General features: G+C 60.2%; 2 protein-coding genes across 10 annotated transcripts in view; one reads left to right on the forward strand and one right to left on the reverse strand.

Annotated features, from left to right (window-relative positions):
• KANSL3 (KAT8 regulatory NSL complex subunit 3) overlaps positions 1 to 3698 on the forward strand; it is a 36962-nt gene extending 33264 nt beyond the window's left edge. For 6 of the 7 annotated variants that reach the window (XM_036453916.2, XM_036453915.2, XM_036453917.2 and 3 more), the window contains one exon: positions 1383 to 3185. In XM_036453916.2, coding sequence (XP_036309809.1) covers positions 1383 to 1403 — 21 coding nt within the window. In that variant the 3' untranslated portion in view covers positions 1404 to 3185. Of the gene's footprint in view, positions 1 to 1382 lie in introns of all 7 variants that reach the window. The other variant, XM_036453914.2, reaches the window with a different exon arrangement.
• A 5750-nt stretch (positions 3699 to 9448) lies between these two features.
• Positions 9449 to 21111, reverse strand: ARID5A (AT-rich interaction domain 5A). Of its 3 annotated transcripts, none has more exons than XM_036453924.2 (7): positions 21057 to 21111; positions 14671 to 14786; positions 13082 to 13202; positions 12735 to 12787; positions 12278 to 12375; positions 11615 to 11768; positions 9449 to 11012 (listed from the first exon to the last, which is right to left on the reverse strand). In XM_036453924.2, the coding sequence occupies exons 1-7, from the start codon at positions 21058 to 21060 to the stop codon at positions 9777 to 9779; spliced, it is 1782 nt and encodes a 593-aa protein (XP_036309817.2). In that variant the 5' UTR covers positions 21061 to 21111; the 3' UTR covers positions 9449 to 9776. The 3 variants fall into 3 exon arrangements, with proteins under 3 accessions (XP_036309817.2, XP_036309816.2, XP_036309814.1); XM_036453923.2 differs by having other exon boundaries at positions 11588 to 11768; positions 21057 to 21110; XM_036453921.2 differs by lacking the exons at positions 13082 to 13202; positions 21057 to 21111 and having other exon boundaries at positions 11588 to 11768; positions 14671 to 14756.
• Positions 21112 to 21760: the final 649 nt, after the last annotated feature.

Consider the following 21760-nt stretch of genomic DNA (forward strand, 5'->3'; position numbering starts at 1 on the left):
TGACTTGAAAGCTTCTAACAATTACCTTATAGTGTTCAGACTGCCAGACAGTGGTCAGGCCCTCTGCTTCAGCAAGCTGTGTGATCCTGGGCAAATCACCCAACCTCTCTGGACTTTGGTTTTCTCGTCTAGTCTGGTGAGGCGGTGGTTGTTGTGGTGCTGGGATTAGTAGGACCTGTCTCGGAATCTCCTCAGGCTTTGGAAGATGTATTTCCGAAGGTTGGGAAACAATCCACCCATTTATGACATTTACAATACATTTAGAAATGTGAACACAGACTGGATAATCGTTGGTGTAAAGGAATTATTAACCTTTTTGTGTGTAATAATGATGTTTAAAAGTTGGAAACAATATCCCCTTTCTATTTTCGGGTTCCAAACTGCAGTATTTTTGGGTAGAATGAATTTACAAAGAAAGGCAGTGTGAGCACCAGCTAATGTCTCTGAGGTTGTGCAAACATGAATGTCTGCTTTGTTTCTGGCACTGAAGGTGCTTACTACGAGCTTCCTTCATGGAGCTGAGCAGCGGTGTGGTCCTGAGAGGCTGAAGGGGAGCAGGGACAGAGGCTGCTGTGCCTGCGTCCATGTCCTGAAAGCGTCCTTGCCTGTGGTCACCAGGCTTCCCTCTGCCTGGCGATACCTCTGTGGCCACATGGCCGTGGCGGCCCCTGGGAGTGGGCACTGTCAGGTGTATTACTGACCAGGACCGAGCAAGCTCAGTGCACAGCCTGTCTTTGGGCGGAGTGAGCACATGGGAGGTGCATCCTTTCAGATTCTAAATGTCAGACCCTCCTCACGCCTCCTCTCCGCCCCTCTGGCCTCCCCTCTGTGCTGCTTTTCCAGGTGAAATCTAGAGAAGGGAGAGAACCTTGGTGAGAAAAGGCCAGTTCTCTCAACCTTGCTTCATTCTTCCTGAGCTGTAAGGGCGTCCTCCACAACACTGAAAGCCCGGGAGGCCTGAGAAAGGATCCGCAGCGCAGCATGGAAAACCTCTCTCAGTCTGCCGCCCTTCCCCTTCCCCTGGCTCCTTTTCCACATTTACCCTGGCCTCGAGGGTAATAGAGCTCGCCTTTGTAGTTAAACAAGTATACTCGGTGATTTATGCAGCTGGGCTCATTTAACCCCAGTGCCTGGGGTGTGCTATCATAAGCTGAGGAAAAGGAAGCTCAGAGAGCATGGCCACTGGCCCTAGAAAGTGGCAGGGTCTGAGTGCAGCATCCATGCTGTGTGACCCACTGGCTGCCAGAAGGCACGTCTGGTGCCCCCAGCTTTTCCCCATGGAGAGTCTCTTCGGCATAAATTCTCAGGCTTGGGGTGAGGGGCCGGAGGATGTGGCATGTTAACTGCCAAGTTCTGACCTGTTCACTCCTCTCCTGCCCTAGCGCCTGCCTCCAGCTCCCTGAAGACGCACGTGAGGTTGGTGATGGCTGCTGCCGGGAAGCCCGGGCACCTGTGCTGTCCTGCTGAGCTGCCCACTTGTCTGAAGACCCTTTAAGACACTCATTTCTGCCTCTCTGCCAGCTGTCTTCGGGGTTGGCCTGTGGGTCCTGTGAGACGTTAGGCTAAGTGACATAGTGCCAGCAAGGGGAGCATCGTCCTTCAGCATCTACAGGTCTGGCTCCCAGAACCGCTGGCTCCTCAGCAGGCCGGGACATTGGCAGATCACCAGCGCTAGCTGTGACTTGCCCCGGAGCATTTCACGAAGGAGCCTTTGGAAGTCTGTGCTACCCTCTGCGAGTTGGGAGGAGACATGCTGTGGTCTAGGGCTGCGGGGGTTCAGATTGCGAGCCCTTTGCTGAGGGCCAGCGTCATCCCGACCCGCCAGCTGGCTGTCAGTATTAAAAGGATGTTTTGGACGTTCTGCTGCCCTCACTGAGTAGCAGAGGAGAGTAAAACAGCTCCCTCGTAGGAATCACGCCAGTCGTCTCTGCGACTGAGAATACCTAACTCGGATCCAAGAGGGCAGAGCACACTGGGCTGTCCTCTCAGTCCCTTTGGCCACTGACATGTGGAGAGCAGCAGTCGCTAAGAGAGGAAAACAGGCCCCTTTTTTATCGTGGGTTGGGCACTTCCTCTGTGCAGAAAGCCTGCGGGTCCAGAAAGGTCGAAGAAGACCAATGGCCAGCAAAGGAAGTAGCTTCAAAGATGAGTCAGTAAGTCCTGCTGCCAAAACGATTCGGGCTTGAGGCTTTGCCTTTGGTCCTAAGGAGCTGCAGACTCAACTGGAGATGAGAAGAATTTGCAAGGCCAGGGGGAAGATAGCCCCACCCCCAAAACCTCTCCCCAGTGCTGGCAGGTGAAACGGGGAGCCAGCTAAGTTAACATCGGGGCGTCCCAGGAAGCCTCGGCAGAAGACCACGCAGGCTGAGCTTTGTGTTTGTGTCTGTTTCTGGGTCCCATGCAGTTTGCCTTCCTGCCAGGAGTGGGGGGATCGCTGGCACTGACGCTCCCGGGCAGCACTCTGCTCCTGGCGCCAGCCTGCGCCCGGGACGAGCAAGTCTCTGGACAAGTAGTTGCCGAAGATGGAGCTTGGAGTCCCTCCTTCCTCCTCACAGTACTTTTCTGCAAAGGTAGTTTTAGATTTGGCTTAGAACACATTGTCCACAGCAGCCTCCCTTCCCTTTTGTGCTCCAGAACGTTCCTAGCTATGCCGATGAGTCAGGCACCAGTGGGACTCTGCAGTATCTGTAGGCAGGGAGACCTCAGCATGCCATGGCTGGGACTGTGGGCCAGGCTCCTGGCCCAAACCAGACAGCCTGCCTTCCCTTCAGGAATGCCCCCTTCCATCTGAGTGGCAGCCAGGAGGGGTGCACAGCGTGCAGGACGGAGACAGGTCTGGGCACGTGTAAGAGGAGTGGAGGGCATCTTAAACGTCATGCACTGACCCCCGCAGTGCTGGTCTCTGGTGACTCGGAGAATGGCGCTCTATTCTTGCATCAGCTGGTAGAGAAATGCTTGCTGAAATTCAGGAGGCAGTAAGTTTGAAGAAGATATGAAATCTGAAAGAGGCATCCCTCGGTCAGGGGGTTGATAACTTTAAGGTAGAATAACATTCCAGCAGGACCTGAGGCTAGTGGGACTGTGAACATGAAGCTTTTAGGAATCATTTGGGACGGGCAGAGGATCCTGAACGGCCACTTGTGACGGCAGAGTGCCGCCTAGACAGCGCAGGCAGGGCTGCCCCTGAGAGATGCCGGCGTGGTGTGTGCTGGGGCCAGAGCAGCAACCACCACCTTCCTGGTCCTTCCCATGGAGGGAAGACTTCCTGAGGCTTGGGGTGCACACCCCGGAGAATGCCGGCCTGGAGAAGGGGAGTTGTAAGGACATAGGTCTTCACCGCAGAGGGAGGCTAGAGGGACATCATTGAGCCCATAGAGTCACGTTCGCGGGTTCCACGTGTCTACTGCGCCCACACCGCCGGGAATGTAAAAGGAGCTGCTTCTACCCACCGCCCAGCGGGCTGGGTCTGACCGCAGGTGGGACACGGCTGGCCGGAGCGCGCAGGGTCCAAAGGCTCTGGGTGAATTCTGGGGAGACAGGAGTGCTGGTGCTTGTGGGGGAAGATGGAGGAAGACCTGTCTGTCCTGGGGCCCCCACAGGACAATCTTGGGCTGGATGGTTACAGACTGAGCCCCTGTGACGGTTCTGTTCACATTAGTAAGAACATTACAGAAATAAAAACAACTTTGCATCACTCCTGCTCGTTTTCAGTTAGCTTCTTGTGTGTGTCTGGTAACTACCCAGGAAATAAAAGCTAAGATACTGTGGTCACACCTGAGTTCATCCATTGACGCCAGTGCCATGGGGTAATTGCTTTAGTGGTGAGGAAACTGAGGCACAGAAAAGTCACAGTAGGAAGTGGCAGGAGCAGGGCGAGAGCCCAGGCAGCCGCTGGCAGTGCCGGGTTCTGAGGGGGAGACCCAGGAGGTGAGGCAGGGGCTTGGCCTTCATGTGACCCTTCTTGGTTGCCGTCCCCCAGGTCTGCAGGGATTGCTGCTGGCAGGGCGGAACTCGATGCCTGGCTCAGTAGCTGGGGTTTCTTGCCCTTGGTCCTGAGAAACAAATCCCTTTTCACATCCTGTGCCTCCACTCCTCCAGTAAGTAGTGAGGTGAAGAATGGATTCCAACCACCAGATTATTTGTAAGCTTGTATACAAGAGGACCTTCCTGCCGACCCTTAATCCCAGGCCCCTGTCTGCGTCGGAACCCTCTGGGTGGAAGCCATGGTGTGGGCCGCGTGGGCCCTGGACGGGCTCATCTGTCCCCATCTGTGGTGGAGACGGTGTTCTTTCCCTCCCTCCCACTGACCGGGGAGTCGGATGGCGTGAGAGAGAGGACCAGGTGTTCAGGTGATAGCTGTCCTACACTTCAGGAGTGGAGGGACAGGGCCGCAGCAAATTATGATGCAGAAAAATCTTTGGTATCTTTAGCTCCCTTTTTAGATTTTTTGTAACCCTCACCCAAAGATATTTTTCCCATTGAATTTTCAGAGAGAGTAGGAGCAAGGGAGAGAAACGTTGATGTGAGAGAAACATGGATCACATGCGCCCCAGCCAGGGTCGGATATTGAACCTGCAACCCATTTACATGCCCTTGACTGGGAATGGAACCCTCAGTCAACCCTTCAGTGTTCAGATCAATGCTCTAACCATTGAGCACACCAGCCAGGGCTTAGCTCCCTTTCTTAAAGCATGTTAGGCTTGGTGATTGTAGGAAGCAGAAACCACTTACCACCCAAATAGTTTGTGAAGGGAACCTTCTCCCGGTGGGCGCTAGACAGGACCTGGCGGTTTCTGCTCCGGCCTCCTGGCCATGGAGCCCTCCGTGGACGATGGCTCCTCAGCCCGACTGCGACTGGGCCTCTCGCGGCTGGCCAGCTGAGTCCTCCGCTCTGACGGTGGCGTGGAGCGTGGCGTTGAGCTCTGACACTCACTGTGGGACCGGCTGTCTCCCCTTCAGTTCTGTCCGTGCTTGGACCCCAGAGCTGGCAGTTCTGCCATCTGGTGCGTGCGTACACAGCGAAGATGCCTGTGTCTTGTGAGTTGTCATTATGTAATGTCTCTTTACCTGCTAATTTTCTTGACCCTGCAGTTTATTTTATCTGACATTCTGATGTCAGCTCTGATGTCAATCTGTCTTTTAATTGGTGTGTTTAGACTGTCTCCATTTAATGTAATTATACAGGGTGGGGCAGAAGTAGGTTTACAGTTGTGAGCACGTAAAACAGTTTATTCCTGTATTTTATTATTTATTATCTTCCACACAAATAACTGTAGACCTATTTTTGCCCCACCCTGTTAGGGCTTACGTCAGCCATTTTACTTTTGTTTTCTGTTTGCTTTTTTCCTGCCTTCAAGTGCCTAACTTGAACATTTTTTTAGGATGTCATTTTGATTTATTTGTAGTGTTTGTTTGCTTTTAATCCTCATTTGAGGGGGTGAGCATATTTTTTCCATTGATTTTTAAAATATTTATTGATTTCAGCGAGGAAGGGAGAGGGAGAAATAGAAATATCAATGATGAGAGAGAATCATTGATTGGCTGCCTCTTGCATGCCCCCAACTGGGGATCGAGCCCACAAACCAGGCATGTGCCCTTGACCGGAATTGAACCTGGGACCCTTCAGCCCGCAGCCCAGTGCTCCAACCACTGAGCCAAACCAGCTAGGGCTCCATTGATTTTTAGAGAGTGGAAGGGAGGTGGAGAGAAATATCCATGTTAGAGAGACACATCAATTGGTTGCCTCCCACAGGTGTCCCAACTGGGGATAGGGATTAAATCTGCAAGACAGGTGCATGCCTTTGGGTATCGAACCCATGACCCTCCAACACACAGACCAACACGCTAACCACTGAGGCATGCTGGCCAGGGCTCTCTGTAGTGTTTTTGAGTGTCTGCTTGTTTAGCCAGCTTTTAGTGGTTGCTCTAGATGTTGCATTGTGTATACACAGAACTCACCAGTCTGCTGGTGTCCACACTTACAGTTGGAAGTGTATTATAGAAGCCTCACCTCCCTTTCTGTCCCTTTCCCCTCCCCCATTCTGATATAACTGCATGTTGAGAAGCACATTAGACAGTGTTACAAGTTTTTTTTCAAATGTAATTTAGAAAACTCAAGAGAAGGAAAATCAATTGAATGTACCCTTATTTTTATTCTTTACAATGTTCTTCCTTCCTTCCTGATGTTCCGAGAGCCCTGCTTTTATTATTTCCCTTCTGCTTAGAGAACTTCCTATAGGCAGTCTGTAGCGGTCAGCTGTCAATAATGTTTTTGATTTTCCTTCATCTGGCCATGGCTTAACTTCCCTTTTATTACTGAAGGATGTCTTCCCTGGATGTACAGGGTGCCCCTCAAAATGTGCACACGCACTTTGAATAAACAAAGGCAGTGTTCATTAAAATACATTTCATTTTCAAAATTGAACTGTCAGCTGTTGGTGTATACATTTTTTGGGACACCCTGTATATAACCATTCTTTTCTTTTAGCACTTGAAAAATGTTAGCTACTTCCTTGGTTTCTAATGAGAAATCTATCATCCAAAATTTTTTTTCCTATAGAAAAGGTATTGTTTCTTTGTGCTTTCAATATTTTTTCTTAGATCTAAAATAAATACATCTCAATGAGAATAGAGGTTCTTTAAGAGGTCTGTTATCTAACCCAATTTAATCTAATCTTATCTGAAGGTAAGAAAATACTATTACTCAGACATGTAAACATACAAACAGGCCTTACAGCTTTGCCTCTAGAATTTCACCATATGTGAAGAACACACAGAAAAACAAACTCTGGTTTGAACATTTCAATGAGCCGTTTGTTCTCTTCCCAGTGGGTCTGAATGCTTAACTGACTGAGCTCACAGAGCCCAAACAGAAGCGCTGCAAGCTCGATGCTCTGGTCTTTGGCCAACAGCAGCACCACCTCTGTCCCTCCTCCACGGCTCCCTCGCCCTGTGTGTGTGTCCTGTCAGTCACGTGGCTGCTCGGGACAGCAAGGGCGTTTGTGAATATGAGTTTTTCTAGCTTTTGCCTTGGGAAGATGGTTTATAATGTAAGAGAGGGCCAAAGCGAAGGGCCCAAATGACGTGGGAGAATGTTGGGAAGCCAGATCCTCTGCACACCCTCTGGGTTCGTGATCACCTCTCGTTCCTCGCTGGTCAGGGGAAACCTCCTCAGGGGCGGGGGGCAGATCTCATCTCTCCCCCACTCCCTCTGTCCGAGACTCCATTCTCCACTGTGTCCGATGTGACTTCCCCTGCTCCTGTGCCAGCGGAAGCTTAATCAGGCCCGACTGGGGTCAAGGAGCCTGCGGACTGCCTGGAACTGCCAGCATTGTTTGCACACACCACGCCAGGCTTTTCTGGAGAGCACCAGACCGGCTCCTTGTCCCAGTTCTTGAGAGCTTGTTTGGGGGTTCTAGCAGGGGAGCGCAGTGACTCCTACACCCTTGACCGAAGACCGGTCCTCTCCGCTGGGGGGAAGGTCATCCTCTTCAACCGAGTTCGCAGCTTCTGGAGGGTCGCACATGGATGGGGGGGGGGGGGGGGTAATCCCCCTCGCCATCCAGAGCAGCCACATCAACCCTGGCGATCACTGGGTGACATGTCGCAGCCAGATCGCTCTGACATCCGTGGTCCCAGTTCTTGAATGCAGCTGAACTCAACTGTTTCCTGAAAATTCCGGAGTGATTCAAATTTCCTACTGGGCAAGCCTTCCTGCCCTTATCACAAACCAGAGGCCTGCCCTCCGGCTGGGACGGAGCCCTTCACCTCCCAGGGAGAGGAAGCTCAGGCTGTGAGCTCCTGGCCCTCAGGCTGTTCCCATCCCAAAGTGAGGAGCAGAGGCGCTGGCCCCAAAGATCAGGACCCTTGTGTGGGTCGTGGGGGCTGTTATGCCGTCTGTTTGGTGGCCCCAGCCCGGCACAAGGTCCACTGAGTCCTCAGTCACTGCCGACGTGGCGGCAGCCGGCTCAGCCCCACCCCATCCGCCCGGGGGCCTTCGTGGTGACTATCCAGTCGTGGCGGCTGACCACGTCTAGCTTGTACCGCAGGAGGGTGGCTTATCGTGTCAGCTAGAGTGGCTCTGCCGCCGGGGACTGGCTGGCGCCCTGTTCACCACGGGCACTGGACGGCTGGTGGCCGAGTGGCAGGCAGCAAACATTGCGTCAGCCGGCTTACACTCAAAGAGGGGCTCCTGGCGAAGGCTCTGGGGATGCTTCAGACTCCAGGGAAGGTTTGGGGCGCCCAGGACATGCATGTCTCCTGGACGGACCATCGCCGTAACCGACTCCGCTTCGTGAGCCGTTAGGTCATGCGGCCCGACGGCTAGGGTGTGCCGGACCTTCCTGGAGGTGGCCGTGAGCTTCGGTCAACAGTCACAAGCGTGTGCGATCACCACGACCAAGGCTCGGGCGTCTGCGTGTGAAGGGGAGCATAGCTCAAGTCTACAGCGCAGTGCCTTAAGTTCCAGAGCTCAGGGCTGTTTACCCTTTTGTGAATGAGGTCAGTCCCTTCTCCGGGATTGTGGGGAGGAAATCCTGCAGAGCGGAGCTCGGAGGTTTTTGAGGCAGCGTGCTCACATTTAGCCCGGGGCTCTTCTGACACCCCAGCAAGGCACAGTGCTGTGCCAGCTCCAAGCGGATAGGCGTAATCCCCAGAACGGCCTCCAGAGGGCGCCGCTACCACAGCTCTGAGAAGCCTGTACCCAAGCACCGCCGCCAGTGGACGCCAGAAGAGGCTGCTGTGGCTTTGCAGATGGAGGGGACCCTGCACACACCCCTCCTTCCCGGGGATTTGACCCAGCACCCCCCTTTCTCAACCACTGAGACTCCAAAGGCTTGGAGAGGCAGGCATTACATGGGTATGTGCGGGAGCTCGAGCTCACGCAGCTACTCACAGGTACCTGGGCTGGCACCTGGCAGCTCCCAGGAGGGGGCGGAGAACTGGGACATTACCCCCTGCAGAGCCTGAGAGTGTTCCCAACAGCCGGGCCCATACCCCGCTCTTCCCCCCACCAGCTTCCCCATCGCCATCCCCAGCTTGGAGGGCTGGTGCCTCACTGTGCCATCTGAGCTACTTGAGGTGGAGGCTGGCAGGATGGCCTTCAGCCCTGGCAGCCATTCCCTGCTGCCAGCACGTTGTGTGTGTGCCCTGTCGGATTTGCCGTACTCAGTGGTCTTGTGTTCCTGGCTTTCTCACCTGGTACCTAAGGGGTGGTCACACTAGCTGCCCCTCCCAAGGTCTGAGGTTGTAAGCACTCCCACCCCCGAGGGCAGGGTGAGTCCCCGGGGAGCTAGGAAAGGTCACCAATCTGAGGCCAGAAGTCAGGAATCTGCTCCCCGGTGTCCACCTCCCTGCCCGAGAGGGGCTCTGCCTTCCACCGGCAGCCGCACCCACATACGTCCCTGCCTCACAGCCCTGGAGCAGTCACGCCACGTACACCTCAGGGCAGTGGGTTCACACGGGCATTTTATTGGATTTTCTGTGGGCATTTGGATGCCTCAAGCTACTAGCTGGCTTCTCAGCCCCTCACCCCATTCTTGGCCTCTGCTCTGGGGTCCAGAGGGTGCTGCCAGCCCTGCCCTGTGCCAGCTTCTCCTAAGGCCTTCCTATAACTGGACCCCCACTCCCCACTGCCACCCTCTGGGCCAGGCCGCCCCCACGGCTGGGCCTGTTCTTGCACTGGGCACAGCCAGCTCTCCTGAGGAATGGGCCGGGAGCCCGCTGGCACCTCGGGCTGCATCAGGCTCCACAGCGCAGTGCAGAGCGTGGGCCCCAGCCTACAGCTTGGTATTAAGGTGGAAAGAGAAGGGGGGTGCTGCATAGGTGGTGGCAGGTGGCACCTGCCAGGCAGATGAGGCGGGGCAATGTCTGTGGCGGAGGGCACTGTCGAAGGGGGCAGGGGAGAAGTGCATGAGGCCAGCGGCCACAGGCGAGGGGGCCGCAGTGGCCAGGAAGTGAGCCGGGAAGGCTGGGATGACCAGGGGGCTGAAGGGGAACGTAGCCTGGCCCTTTAAGGGGTCCGGGGTGCCGGTGAAGTTCAGTGGGCAGCGCATCATGGTGCCCCTGTAGGCCTCCGGGAGGGCAGGCCCCAGGGCTGGGCCCAGCACGCAGGAGACGGCCACGCCAGGCCCCACAGACGTGGCCCCACACTCCTTGGCATCCGCCTCCTTGAGAAAGGGAGGCACTGCCTGCAGTTTTTTGCCGCCAGGGACAAAGCCCTCTTCCTCCCGGCCGCGCTTGCTGCGGCCTGGGCTGCCAGGGACGGCGGGCAGGGGCGCGGGGCTCTCGGCAGGCACCTTGGCCATGGGGGACACCCAGCAGGCTTTGGGCCTGGCGCAGAGGCTGCCTCTTCGGGAGCCGCCTCTGTGGAACGCGGAGGGGCGGTTGACGTCCCCGCCCCACACCAGCGCCGACTCTTTGACTGGCAGCCTCTCCTCTTTGCCAGGGGGCCCCCAGAGCACCCCCTCTCTGAGATGGGGAAAGAAGTCCCGGGGGTGCTGGCTGATGGGCTTGAGCACCTTGGTGGGGTAGGTGTGGCAACAGCCGGTGAAGGTGGGGGCCGGCGGGTGGGGGCCGGCCTGAGCCTCCTCCCTGAGGCTGCCCCCGGGGCCCTGTGCTCCCTCCGGGGCGGCCAGCTGGTGCCTGTGGGTCTCGGGTGGCCCTCCTGGGCTCCGGGGACTCTCGGGGGGGTGAGCAGCGGGGGACGCCCGGGGCTCCCCGGCAGGGCTGCCCGCCCCGTGGCGACAGCGCTCCGCCTGGCACTGCAAGGCCTCCGCCTTGCTCACCTGGGCCAGCAGCTTCTTTTTGGCCAGCGGCGACATGACGCCGTGTGTCTCTTTGCAGTAAAAGCTGGACAGGAGCCGCTGGTAGGCCTCAGGGCAGCCGCCGGCACCCGCGAAGGGCAGAGCGGGCCCGGGAGCCGGGCCTGGCTGCTCGGCTCTGTCCTGTGCTGGCTCCTGGCTGGGGGGCCTCGCCAGGTCGACGGGGTCCATCTTGGTCTTTCCAGGCGTCATCTGAAAGGAGAAAAGGGAGGCCTCAGGCTGGGCGGGAGCCATGCATCCTGCTGGGGGAGGTGCCGGCAGGCAGGTACCCAGCAGCCTCTGTGCACCGCTTTGTTGTTCTGCTAACCTTCACCTGCGGCTATTTTCCTACTGATTTTCAGAGAGAAGGGAACGGGAGAGACACATGAACTGGTTGCCTCCCGCAGGCGCCCCAACCAGGGCCGGGAACTGAGCCTGCAACTGAGGTGCGTGCCTTTGTCCGGAACCAACCCTGAGCCCCTCCGCTCGGTGGGCTGACCCTCCGCTCGGTGGGCTGACCCTCCGCTCGGTGGGCTGACCCTCCGCTCGGTGGGCTGACCCTCCACTCACTGACTCAGACCGGCCAGGGCTCTTACGATGTTTTCAGAAGGTGCCGGGTCTGAGTGGACGCAGCCGGTGTCGGGACACAGGGCCCGGAGTGGACTTCGGAGCCAGACCCCACAGCCTCAAACAGAGAACTCACACCAACGGATGCGGTCCTGGGCGGAGCTGTGCGGCCGTGCAGTGAGGACGGGGGTGTGTGCGGGGGGGCGGGGGCCCTGGCTCACCTGCTGGCCCTGGGGCTCGGGGCTCACCTGGCCCAGCTGCCCCTCCTTGGCCTTCAGCCTCTCGGTGGCCCCGTCGTCCCCTCGGGGCTCCTTGGCCATCTTGTATTGCTTCCTGGGCTTGGAGGGGGGCAGCGGCTTGTCGTCCTCCCCCTTCAGGTGCCGCACGTACGGGAGGACCAGCCTGTGGAGGGGCGGCACGTCCACCAGGAGGCCAGCCCCACGCACCCGTTCCCCCTGCCTGCCCAGAGCCAGCAGCTGGGCGCACGCCCGTCCACGGTGTGTCCCCACACCCCTCCCGCACCCCGGAGGGCAGCAGGCCCCGCCCACGGTGTGTCCCCAGGCCCCTCCCGCACCCCGGAGGGCAGCAGGCCCCGCCCACGGTGTGTCCCCAGGCGCCCCTCCCGCACCCCGGAGGGCAGCAGGCCCCGTCCACGGTGTGTCCCCACACCCCTCCCGCACCCCGGAGGGCAGCAGGCCCCGCCCACGGTGTGTCCCCAGGCCCCTCCCGCACCCCGGAGGACAGCAGGCCCCGCCCACGGTGTGTCCCCAGGCCCCTCCCGCACCCCGGAGGGCAGCAGGCCCCGCCCACGGTGTGTCCCCAGGCCCCTCCCGCACCCCGGAGGGCAGCAGGCCCCGCCCACGGTGTGTCCCCATACCCCGCACCCCGGAGGGCAGCAGGCCCCGCCGCACCTCTCGTAGTGGCGCCGAGTGCACGTGGCCGCGCTGGTGCTGCCCGGGCTGCCCCCCAGCTCGTCGTACACGTTCTTCCAGAGGCGGCGGCCGGTCACCTGCAAGGGCACCGGGTTGGCGGGTGCCCGCTAGCAGGGGGCCGGGTTGGGGGGAGGCTGTTGCAGGGGCTCACCTGGCGGCAGGCCAGCACCCATCCCCCGCCCCGGCCACCGGCCTGCTGGCCAAGCAGCTTTCCGAGCCCGGGAAGGCAGAACAGATGGGCAAAGAGGAAACTTGCTTTGAGCAGCAAAGTGCCAGCGGGCACGGCGAGCCCTCTCCCTCCCTCTGCAGGCAGGGGCGCCGGGGAGGGGCCGGCCCCGGCCCTGCCTCCCCCCACCTGGAGGCAAGGGCACCCCACTGGGCTCGTCCTCTCTCCCAGCTGGCCAGCCCGCCGAGCACTCAGAGGGCCCTTCCTTACCATCTCGTAGGCCCCCAGCTTCTCCACGGCCTTGTAGATCTTCCACAGGTTAACTGGGAGGAGACAGGGCAGGGCTGTCAGTCTCTGCCCAGGAGGGTCAGGCAGGCAGAGCCAGGCCACTGCGATGGACAGCAGCTGGGTGGGCCCGGGAGCTGCTGCCAAGCGGCCGGTGAGGGTGGAGATCCAGGCCCGCCCACGGCCAGCCCAGCACCGGGAAGGGGGTACCCTCTGTGTCACCCTGTGGGCTGGTAGTGCCAGGGTCACCAGCATGGAGGTGCCTGCCCAGCGCCCTGCCTAGCTGGGGTCCCCTACCGGCCCGCCCGCCCTGCCTGCACCCAGGGACGCACTCTGCTTGAAGCCAAGATGGGGCACCCTCTCGATGGGCGTGTGTCGCTCCTTCATGAACTTGTAGAGGCTGACCAGGAAGGCCTGCTCCTCCTCCCGCTCCCCGCCTGCCTCGGGGGAGTCCTGGGGAAAGAGCAGGAGGCACAGGGATCAGCCCGGGGGGCGGCTGGGCGCAGGCTGAACCCCTGGGCCCCAACCCAGGCCCACAGGAGGAGCAGGCCCTAGCGCCAGCCTCGTGCTCGGGCCGGATGATGTTCTGGTGCCAGAAAGATGCTGCTGCCCCCAACCCAGGCCCGGTCCACGGAGGCTGGCTCCCGAGCTGGCCGTAGCCTCGCACCTTCTCCAGGCCTCTCTCCGGGCACAGGTCACCTCTGTCCTTTTTAAAACCAGGTATTTTTATTGATTTCAGAGAGGAAAGGAGGAGAGAGATAGAAACATCAATGATGAGAGGGAATCATGGATCAGCGGCCTCCTGCATGCCCAGCACTGGGATTAAGCCCACAACCTGTCATGGGCTCTGACTTGGAATCTAACCGTGACCTCCTGGTTCATAGGTCGATGCTCAACCACTGAGCCACGCTGGCCAGGCCAGATCACCTCTCTACTTGGCTCTAGCTCGGTTACATCTACGTCTCCGCTCCTCTACCAGACTAAGCTCCTGGAGGCAGGCTTGTGTCCATAGGTCCCCAAATGGCCCCAGGGGTCACAGCTGAAGGAGCGACTGGAGCATCATCACGCACACCAAAAAGATGTGCATACAGGAGGCAGCAGCTTAATGCTTCCCCCCAGCCTCCTTTCTCTAAAATCAATAAACATAAAAGGTAAAGGAACAAAGGTGCTATGCTTCCCGGCACTGGGGCTCCTGTGCCCCGCCAGCCTCTGCCGTGTGGTGCCTCCTCCCTGACCCCCAGTCTGTGAGCTCAGGGCGGAGGAGCCGGTCCTGGGTTCCTGCATCTGTCGGACGCTCAGGACCGTTGGCGTCTGCTCTCAGAGGTGAGTTTCTGCTGGCTGTGCCTCTGGCTAGTGGCTCAGGGGGGGCGGCTGGGCTGGGGCTCAGGGAACAGCTCCCAGGCCATGGGTCCCCAAATACCAGAGAGCCATGCATTCCCCAGACACTTCAGGTCATTTCCGTGTTCTCGATAAAAACATGCAACGATAAAAACACTCAAACTCACGAGTTGCCTCGGAAACTAACATACTGGACCCAGAGGCTCTGGGTGGCGCTGCCCCAGAAAGAAGCCGTCACGTGTGCTGTGCTCCTCTGAACTCTGCGCGGCCGTTACCCCGGGGGGCACCTCCGAGCCCCGCTGGCCCTCACCGCCCTGACCTCACCGCGACGCCGTGCACGTCACACGTGTGGCGCTCGGGCGGGGTAAATGCAGTTTACATCGCAGGACGGTGCTTTTATCTGCCTCTGGTCAGAGCTCCAGGCAAGCTGTCCGACACAGGCTTCCGCCATGAAAACAGTCCAACCCGCCCTGGGGAGGGGAGCCCTCCTGCCGCCTGGCTCGCCGCCCAGGGCACTGGGGTGGGGACATCTCCTCCCCAGAGCGGGTCTCCAAGCTCCCGGAAAGGCTGGGGACTAACTCACCTCCAGCCGGGCCGGACTCTGGCTCCCGCTCTGCTCACTGTCGGGCGGAGGGGACACGGGTGTGTCTAGCGGGTCGTCCCCCTCTGACTGTTTCCTTTTCCCTTCGGCAGCAGATGCTGTGAGGAGAGGAAAGGAGGGGGAGAGGACATGAGGTGCAGGCGGTGAGGGCAGGCTCCCTGAGAGGCGCCGGGTCTGAAGGGGCCAGGAGGGGAGGGTCCTCTCCCTCCTTGGTGGACCCTCTGCTCTCCTGGGTTCACCCCCTCAGACACCTGCCACCCGTCCTTCCTCCCCACACCTCCCCACACCCCCCCACACCCCCGAAGGAAGCCTAGCCAGCTGGGACGGCGGCGGAGGCTGGCCGGGCACCGGGAAGCCTGTCTCGGAGGTCTGCCCCACATGCAGGCCGGAGGTCCTCCCAGCAGCTCAGCTGAGCTGCCCCGTTTGTGGGCCCCAAAGCCTCACAGGGTGCTGGGCCCGCAGTCCTCCGGAACAGTCAGGAAAGAGGAAGTTCCCGTTTGTGCCTTTGGTCCTGGCGGCCCCTCAGTTCCCGGATAATCACGTCCTCTCCCCCGGCCCCCCAGCCACGCACAGCCTCCCCCCTGTCCGGCCTCTCACTCCACCACCGTCCCACCTGGCGCCTGCCGGCCGGTGAGGGCAAAGCAGGGGAGCCACGGACCTTCCCTCAGGACAGCCAAGAGCTGACGGTGCAAAACCCCAGCACCCGCCACGGCCAAACACCGCCATGGAAACTGCCCGGACCACGTGGCAGGCTGGCAGCAGACCCGAGACCAGGAAGCCACAGCTTTGACCACCCTTCCTTCCTTTTTTCCCTTTCCCTTTTTCTTTTCGTTACTCTAATATACCGCTCCACAGTCCTGGTCCACTCCGGGGACTGCAGGAACCTGTGGCCAGCACATCTCCTTAACAACGGACCCACACCACATGGGCCCGAGGCCGGCCCCAGGAGCACGTGCGATTAGGACCTTTGGCCACTGGACGCTGTCCCCTCGGCAGCTGTCCGCCCGAGGGCCGCCGCGCCTGTGCCTGCCCTCATTCACGCTGCGTAGGTCCTCGGCTCTGTGGCCCCCGGCTCTCTCATTCAGTCCCAGAAGGAATCCCATTTTAAAGAGGGGAAAGCGGAAGCCGGAGAGGGAAACCAGAATTCAGACAAGGCCTGACTGGCCCCCACCCACCACTGACCTGGCCACCACGGTGGCTGCTGTGGTTGCCACCACCGTCTGCAAAGCCATGAGGAGGAGCCTAGCTAAGCCTGGGAAAGACACCGCCCTAAAGCTTGTCAGGAGACACGGCCATCCCCTGGGGCTGGCTTCTGACCCCCAGAAACAGCCAGCTGCTAACAATGACACCCCACCCTAGCTGGCCAGATGGCTTGGTGGTTGATCCATGAAACAAGAGGTCATGGGTTTGATTCCCGGTCAGGACACCTGCTGGGCTGTGGCTCCATCCCCCCCTACTGGGTGCGCAGGAGGCGGCCGGTCTGTGTTTCTCTCCCATCGCTGTTTCTATCTCTTTATCTCCTTCCCATCCTCTCTCTTTAAAGTCAATAAAAACACGATTAGAAACATTTTAAATGAAGAGGCTCGGCTCCCAGGCAGGCACACACCCAGGTCGCAGGTTTGATCCTCCATCAGGGTTCTTACGGGAGGCAATCAGTTGATGTTTCTCATCACATCGGTGTTTCTCCCTCTTTCCTCTCTAAACATATTCTCGGGTGAGGGTTAATCAACAATAATGACCACCCCGCCCGCCCAGACTGCTAGTGTTCCTCGGGCGACTCTGCCTGTTTCCCTCCCATTCAGGTCCCTCCGAAGTCTCCCTCCCGCCTCTCCTCTCTGCGTCCCCTCCCTTCGGTCCTGCGGGCTCAGATCCTCGGCAGCACAGGCCGCACACCTGGCTTCTCAGAGCCTCCTGCAGCCGGCTCCGTGGCCCCGGCCAGTCGCTGCCCTGGGTGAGGGAGGGCAGTGGGCACAGGGCCGTTGGAATCACCTGGGATGCATTCTAAAGACACCGTGCCTGCCTGCCCACCCCCCCCTGTTCGATTCAAGGTCCTGCGGGGGCATCAGAGTTTAAAGCTCCCCAGGGGCCGGGGTGGGGGCAGCCAGGGTGAGCCCCCTGGCCTGGGATCCCGAGTCCCCTCTTTGGGGCTCAGTGAGTGCTCTGCCTGGGCCACACTCACAAAGACACCTCACCTGGAGGCGGGCGCTCCGGTTACCTGGAAAGGAGGTCACCAACCCGAGCTGCTCAACCCCGGGCGGCACAGGGACAGAGCGCGTGCCGAGAGCCACAAAGGGACTCTTTGCCTCTGTGTCCAGCTGAGTCCCCACGTGAACTCAGCCTCCATTCTCCCCCCACCCGGGCCCGCTGTGGGGCCACAGCCTGGGATGGTGGAGGGTGCCTGGCCCTGGCCGACACCTAATCACTTCCTTCCCAGCCATTAGCAGACAGGCTCCAGGAAATCTGCATTTGCAAAAGGGTTCTGCTGCAAAAAGTAAGTTAAACTCCCCTGCCACGGTGCTGAGCGAGCCTCCTGCCTGTCCAGCTTCCAGTTCTCAGTGCCCAGTGCAGGGCCCGGGCCTCCCAGCCAATCCCGCCTGCAGAGGCAGAGCCACCTGCCCCCAGGGGCGCTGCCAGGCAGCCCTGCACGGCTGTCTTGCTCTGAGCTCCTAACAGGCACAGACCCCCTCTGAGCCCAGGCTCGATGCCCTATTTAACAGAGGAGACAGACTCAAGGACCAGGGTCCCGCTCCGCCCGGGAATGGTGTTCGGACCTGCTTTTCCCACCGGGGAGCAATAATGACAGCAATGGTGACGGTGGCCTCATGTTCACTTTGAATACATCTGGAATCTATAGGTATGAAAGCGGGACCTAACCATAGTCCTCTCCCCACCCATAAGGTGGTCCCAGGAGTGACTGAGTGACCTTCTTCCCCCAATAATTTGAAATGCCGCTTTTCCCACCATCTAAAGCTTCAGGGAGGACATCTGGGACGGGTTTGGGTTTGTGCTTTCCATGTTGTCCCACTGACTGTGGGATGCTGGGACGGTGCACTGTTGTCATTTCTGTGGCTTGGTGAAACCACTCACTATCCAGAGGGCACGCCCCCGGCATTATCCTTCTGTTTACAGGAGGTTCCATCTGACCCTCAGGGTAATCCTGTCACAGTCCCGTAAGAAAAACTCCACACCCCGGGTTCTGATGGGATTGCATTTAACTCCAGAAACAGCTTTGGGGAGAAGTTGCTCTTCCTTTTCAGGGCCCAGAGGCAGGTCTCCCTTTGGGGCCTCAGGTGGTCCTGGTAAAAGGCCGGGTGTCCTCCCTTTGAAGACGCTGGTGTGAGGAAAGCCCTGATAATCGAGGGTAGGACTTGGCTCACGGCCCCCGGCACCCCTCGCTCCCCCCCTCGCTCCCCGGTGAGCAGAGGACAGAGGGCTGGGCCAGGCGGACTGGCCTCACTGGGCAGGGGACTGGCTGCTCAAGACCCGTCTGCGCTAGGAATCCTCCTCCCGGAACCTCACCTCAGCCGTGCGGAACAGAGGGTGCTCCCTGCAGCCACCCTCCTCCCTCTCCACGCTCTGCGCTCCAGCAGCCGGCGGTGCCCGGGCCGGCCCGGCACTCGGCCTCCTGGCACCTGACCTCACAAATGCTCCAGCCACCAGTGGAGACTTTCCCTTTTTTCAGACACATGCCTAAGGCTCAGAAAGTCAGTAATTTGCCTGGGGCACACAGGGGGGTCCAGAACCAGACACTGAACCCTGAGGTCTGGAGGCTTTTGTTAACAAACTCCTCACCTGTGCTCAGGGGCGCAAAGGTGCCTGCACCCCCTGAGCAGTCTGCAGCCTCGTGGCATCACTGTAATGTGTGACAAGAGCCCGCTGAAATCAGATGAGGTGCAGAGGAGTGACGGGGAGGGCACGCTGCCTCCATACGGGCACATCCTCACCAAGCCAGTCACGGCTCCTGTGTCCTGGTGTCCCCTCCTATCAGTGGCTGTGCTAGATTCTAGAGGCCCACGGTGCTGAGCAGAACAAAGTGAGAAATGAGCGTCCCCACAAACCACAGCTAGCCGTGTGTGAGCTTGTGAGAGCGTGGATATGCGTGTGAGTGTGTGTGTCATGTTCAGTGTGAATATATGAGAATGTGCATATGAGACTGTGTGTATGAATGTGACTATGAGAGTCTATAGTGGATTGTGTGTATGACTGTGTGTACATGTGTAACTATGCAACTGTGTGTGAGAGTGCATGTGTGCATGAGTGTGAGTGTGTACACACCCCCCTCTGTGAGGTGTGAGGTCTGTGTCCTGCTTGCTTCCCATGTTCCAGAGCCGTGTATGGCAGGACCAATGCTCCACAGACATCAGCCCCAGAGACCAGCGCGAGGCCCCTGACCACAGACACCCCTGATGCCTAGAGAGGGCCTGGGCTGTGAAGAGTTCAAGGACACAACCAGTCAGCGCCAGGCCGTGCTACCTCTGCCCACCTCCCCCAGCCCCCCCCAATTCACACTTGTGTGATGGAAGTGACACTTCCTTTCATGAAAAGTCACCTGCTGAGAGCACTGTGTCAACTTGACAATAATGGTACCAGCAGCCCAACAGCCCGCAGACAGGGCCCCTCCCTCCTGAGACGTGTGGCTTGTCAGAGCTTCAGCGGAGCCCATACAGAGGCAGCCTTTGGAGCAGCCAGTCCACGGCGTGTCCTGTGTGGCACTGCTCCAGGGGCGGTTTCTGGGGGGCTGCTCTCAGCCAGCACTGGGGACAGACAGCTGGACATGGACCCGAAGGCGCAGCGTGCAGCTTCTGCCAGAGCCTTGCCTCAGTGTCCAGCTGGGGGCAGGCCTGCCAGCTGCTGGCTCCAGCAAGACAGCCGGGAGAGCATACGAGGGAGGGGTGTGGGGCACGCAATGTGGACCACCCCCCAGGGCCCATCAGGATGGGGTCCCTCTTAGCACCTCTGCCATGTCCTGGGACCCCATTTCAGGACAGGGCTGCATCCCCAGGCCCCCGTCATCCGTCTGGGTGACATCTGATGAGAACAGTTGCAGCTCCAGCTCCAGCCCGTTTCCTGTGCCCGGAGAACCAGAGCGGCCAGCGGCTTGTCAAGTCGTGGCCAAAGGCACAGGCACAGCCTGACCCCGAGGGAGGTGCGGGAACCAGGCGGGAGCGGGCTATCCCAGCCAGCGGGGGGCTCCCACCGTAGACAGGAGACGGGAGAGGGGCAGGTTGGGGGGGGGGGGGAGGGGCTGTCCTCCTCACTGCGGGACCCCGGTGGTCTCCAGGCTAAATCAAAAGGCGGGTGTCTCTCTGAGGCCTTGGGGTGACCTCTGCCACTCCAAGTTCCCAGGGGCGGCTCTGGGGCTCTGCGGGCCGCCATTGCCCACCCCTCCGCGTCCTGCGGGCGCACGGCGGTAAGAAACGTCGCTTCTCCTCCCTCGGACCCGAGACCCTCCCCGCGGCCGACGACTCCGCAAAGGGGCGCGGGCCTGGCCAGCGCGGTGCCTCCGACCGCACCGAGCCCTGGGGGTCTGCAGGGTTGGGGGTGTGGGTGGCGCCCCCGGAACCCGACCCCTCCGGCGGCCTTTCCCCCGGAGACCCGAGGCGGGCGGGCGAGAGGGAGCGGGAGAGGGAGGCGGCGACCCTGGCGCCGCGGGGACGGAGCCCCGGAAAGGAGAGGGGAGAGCCAGCAGGCGGGCGGCGGCGCCGGGGCGGCGGAAAGAGGAACCAGCGATTCTTCAAAGTGCGCCGGGCGGCGAGTTCTTCAAACCCGCGCGCGTCACTTTCAGGAAACGCGGGCGGCGGGCAGCGCCTCGGACCCGAGCCTTTCCCGGCCGCGCGGCGGGTTCTGAGAACTGGGCCGCGGGCGGGGGGCGGGGGCGGGGGCGGGGGGGGCAGAGGGGGCCGGGGGGGCCGGGGGGCAGATGGGAGGGCCGCAGTGGGGCGCGATGGAAGGAGGGGGGCGGGGGCGCGGACACATGGGGTCCCGGCGCGGACGGGGGCGGGGGGCGCGGACAGCTGTCACAACAAATCGCTGAGGCCGCGCGAGCCTGAAACCGCAGCAGGAAGTGGGTGACAGCGCGAGGACAGCGCGGCTCGGCCCGGGACGGCGAGAGGAGTTTCGAGATAAACGGCCGGGAAGCCCCGCCGCCGAACTTTCTGTCTCTCCTTCGGCGGAGCGCGCCGACACCCGCCTCGCTCCCTCCGGCGCCGGGCAGGCTTAGTCCCCGGGCCGGGGGTCCCCGCGCCCCTGCCCCGCTCCGCTCCGCTCCCCGAAGCCGCACCCACGCCGCGAGGCCCGGGCAGACCCGGCGCCGCAGCCCCGCGCTCCCCGCGGCCCCCAGCCCGTCCCCGCGGCCGCGAGCGCCTTACCCATGGCCCGCGAGGTCCGCGGCGCGCCGAGCCCTCCACGCCGGCTCCCGGACCCGCGCTCCGGGCGCACTGGCCGCCCCGCCCCGCCGCTCCGCCCTCCGGGCCCGCCCCTCCGGCCCCGCCCCTCCGCCTCCAACACCGCCCTGACCCCTCCCCTCTCCGACTCTGGTTGGTGGGTCGGAGCCTCCGCGAGGAGCAGGATCCGCCCCCTGATCCCGGAGCACTCTGGGAGTTGTAGTGTGCTCTCCCTCCAGGCTCCTCACCTTACGCAGGACCCAGAATCACTGCTGCCTGCAGAGGCACAGCTGGAGGCCTGGGTGAGTCCTCCGTCAGCAGACCACTGCGGAGTGGGCGGCGTAGCAAAGTGGTGCTGACTGACTTGAACTGGGTCCAGCCCAACATTGAAGTAGAGGTGGTGAGTGTAGCGTGTCCTTGCCAAAGCTATGGGGGGGGGGGGGCCTAGAAATGCCTAGAACAGGAAACCTGCCTTTGGTGGCCAATGTCCACACATGTCTTGAAGACAGAGCGTGTCAGCTACTGTACATGTGCCATGGCCCTTGCTTGGAGAAGGAGGCCAGAGGAGATGCTGAGCCAGCCGAGGAGGGCAACTTGCCTGGCATGTGCAACTGGCCATGTGCACATCACAGAAGAGGAAACTGAGGCTCGGGTCTGAGAGCCCTGGTCTTGCAGCACCATCCACAAAA

This window comes from Pipistrellus kuhlii, unplaced genomic scaffold, assembly GCF_014108245.1.
Source record: "Pipistrellus kuhlii isolate mPipKuh1 unplaced genomic scaffold, mPipKuh1.p scaffold_m20_p_27, whole genome shotgun sequence".
NCBI lineage: Eukaryota > Metazoa > Chordata > Mammalia > Chiroptera > Vespertilionidae > Pipistrellus > Pipistrellus kuhlii.

Excerpts from the sequence above, each read along its gene's own strand:
- ARID5A (XM_036453923.2), bottom strand. Across the intron at positions 12,376-12,734 it reads AGCTGGGGGCCTACGAGATG|GTGACCGGCCGCCGCCTCTG; the intron begins GTAAGGAAGGGC and ends GTGCCCTTGCAG. Across the intron at positions 11,769-12,277 it reads ACTCGGCGCCACTACGAGAG|GCTGGTCCTCCCGTACGTGC; the intron begins GTGCGGCGGGGC and ends GCCCCTCCACAG.